The 2,911-nt window shown below is 34.7% G+C and overlaps 1 protein-coding gene across 1 annotated transcript; it reads right to left on the minus strand.

The window, feature by feature from the left end:
* Positions 1 to 229: 229 nt before the first annotated feature.
* On the minus strand, positions 230 to 947 carry LOC103966145 (uncharacterized protein PAM68-like). The gene has a single exon (XM_009379291.3). The coding sequence runs from the start codon at positions 903 to 905 to the stop codon at positions 351 to 353; it is 555 nt and encodes a 184-aa protein (XP_009377566.2). The 5' UTR covers positions 906 to 947; the 3' UTR covers positions 230 to 350.
* Positions 948 to 2,911: the final 1,964 nt, after the last annotated feature.

Below are 2,911 nucleotides of genomic sequence, written 5' to 3' on the forward strand. Positions count from 1 at the left end.
TTTAATATTTTTCATGATTAATGTGCAAGTTAACGATAGTCCTCGGTTGATTTGAAGTTAAATAAATGTATAGAAATAACAATAAATAACTGCGTAATTCATCACATACTCAAGGTAACATACACGGGTAGATTTTAAAGTAGTGATCGTATCTACATGTATTATTAATTCATTTATATTATCGTACGCATAAGTTTATTTAATAATAATGTACATTTATTTATGATATTAATCATATCATTTATTCACTTAAAATTTTACACAACCGGATTAAGGGGAGAACAAAAACTAACTAATGGTGCTTTAAGTTACCGTGAAACTATCAATTTACATAGGCCAAAATTAACCCATCATTTATTACTATTATTACTCTTATCTTCCTCCCTCCACATCTCAACCCAATTGCTTTGGGCTTCTTCCAATCCAAGAACTGAACCCTTTTTCTCTGCATCCCAACTTGTAGACAATGCCCCATACGCAATCCCAAGAGCCGAAGCCCCAAAAGTCAACAAGGTCGTCAAGAATGGTAGCCAAAGTGGCACATCCCACAAGTGCTTATCCTTAACCGCATCAAAAACTTTCAAAAACGCAAAGCCAGTGGCTAAAGGGAGACCCACAGCGGCGATAATTCTCACTAGCATCCTCTCGAAAACGACCTGTGGAACTTCCTCATCGCTGTCGTTGTTATCATTTTTGCCTGAGTTTTTGCTTGTAGGCGTTTCCTTTGTCGTGGCTGGTGGCGCACTGCCAAAGCCTTTTGCATTTGCATGTGTTTTGTACGTACTTCTTTTAAGGTGGCCTAGGTTCTGCAAGGTTGTGGGGTGGAAGGTTAGGGTTTTGGGCTTCCATGGCAAAGAGTTTGGAAGATAGAGAGATGGTTGGGAGGAAAAAATCAGAGTTTTCATGGCTTATGCTAGGTTACTTCATTATAACGCCAAGTCAAGTTGTATGGTCTTATTGCTAAAAACCTTATCCCAAATGGATGGTGGTGACATGATCTCTAGAGATATTTTGTACCTTTATCTCATTGTGATTTATCTTTCCTATCACCAAATTAACCTAGCTAGGGTAATTTGTTCTGCACTGAACAAGCAAAACTCTCTAAATCCAATAATAAAGTGAGAAAGGAACCAACTTGGTAAATTAGAACTTGACCTACTTATTGTGCTCTTTGCAAATTAACGACGCACACTAAGTATCATTTTATAACTATTTCGTTTTTAGGGTTCAGTTTATTTTTTATACTTGAGATATATGACAAAAATGTAAAGGGAAATGATGGATGAAGACAAATGATGTGAGGGAGGGGAAGAATGTGAAAATTTCTCAAAAATGAAACCACTTAAAATGATTTTTGTTTTCTTTTTAGCCAACATGATCTCTGACATTGGCATAACTTCACACTTTTATCCCTAAAATTGAAAATCAATAGAGGTGGTCCTTGAGTTTGTCCGCTGTAAATTATTTTGGTCATTCTTGAAAAATTTGTCAACACCATCATTAAATTGTCACGTGAGAGACCATGTACGAGCACATTTTTAAGTATATTTTTGTCAAACCAACTGTTTTTAGCCAAAATGGTTCCTGAGATTGACATAACTCCTCACTTTGTCATTGACAATGAAAAATAGATAGAAGTGATTCTTGAGTTTGTCCATCGTAAATAACATCGTAAATAATTTTGGTCATTTTGTGAAAAATCTATCAATATCCTCGTTAAATTGTCACGTGAGCGATCGCGTGACCACCTTTTTAAGGATATTTTTGTCTAACCACCCTCTCCACTTAATGAGAATATTAAAAAAAATTTCACAAAATGAATTAAATAGTTTTATTAACAAAATTTGTCACTATCCTCGTTAAGTGGAGGGGTTGGTTTCTCAAACACACCCTTAAAAAAGTCGACTGTTGTCGCTCAAGTGACAATTTAACAAGGATATTGACAAAATTTTCATGGAATGACCAAAATGATTTACGATAGACAAACTCAGGGACCACTTTTATCAATTTTTCATTGTCAAGGACCAGAGTAAGAAATTATGACAATCTCAGATACCATTTTTAGCTAAAAAGGGGTTGGTTTGACAAAAATACCCTTTAAAAGGTCATCACGTTAGACAAACTCAAAGATCACTTCTATCGTTTTCAATTTTAAGCCAAAGTATAAGTTATACTAATCTCAATGATTAATTATTTTGGCTACAAAACCTTTATTAGTTTATAGTTTCATTTTGTATATCATTTTATATACATTTCTTCTGCATTCCCCCGCCATTCCTCCACCGTTCTTCATCATCTTTTCCAGACGTTTCTAGTTGGTCTTGTAAGTATCCTCATGTATGTCCAAATTATTATTCTATATGTATCATACCTGTTTGTCCCGTTGTACTTTTCTTTCAACATTACAAAAAGAAACTGATCAACCTACTTAAATTACGATGTCAATCCATAACAATGCTTGATTAGATAAATCCAAATTAAGCATTGTCAAAACTCGAAGGGAAGATGGAGCTAAGGATGGATGAACCTTTGAAGATGCGACAATCTTAATACGCTGTAGGGCACGTAGCTAGCCTCTAAATGGTGAACATCAAAGGAAAAAAAATATTCAGGTTGACCTACTCAAATATTAGGTTTAGCGCGCCAAGTATCAAATTAGTAGGTAATTACATATTTTAGCGGTTAATTAATCTCTGATTGGGGATCCCTAAAAAATGTACAGCATGTCTATGGAGCTCAATATTCGAAAGTTTTATGGAAGTACGCACGCTGAGTGATTTGTTCCTAATAGTAGTGTACGTGTTTTGATATATACGTGAATTATCTCTCTAAAGCAATACTTTATATTAGAATAAGTCAAAAAAATTTCAGTTCCAACTTGGGACCAGTTATATGTAATGGAATAAACTCT

Source organism: the organism of the source record quoted next, unplaced genomic scaffold (assembly GCF_019419815.1).
Source record: "Pyrus x bretschneideri cultivar Hongxiangsu unplaced genomic scaffold, Pyrus_bretschneideri_v1 Contig57, whole genome shotgun sequence".
NCBI classification, from domain to species: Eukaryota; Viridiplantae; Streptophyta; class Magnoliopsida; order Rosales; family Rosaceae; genus Pyrus; species Pyrus x bretschneideri.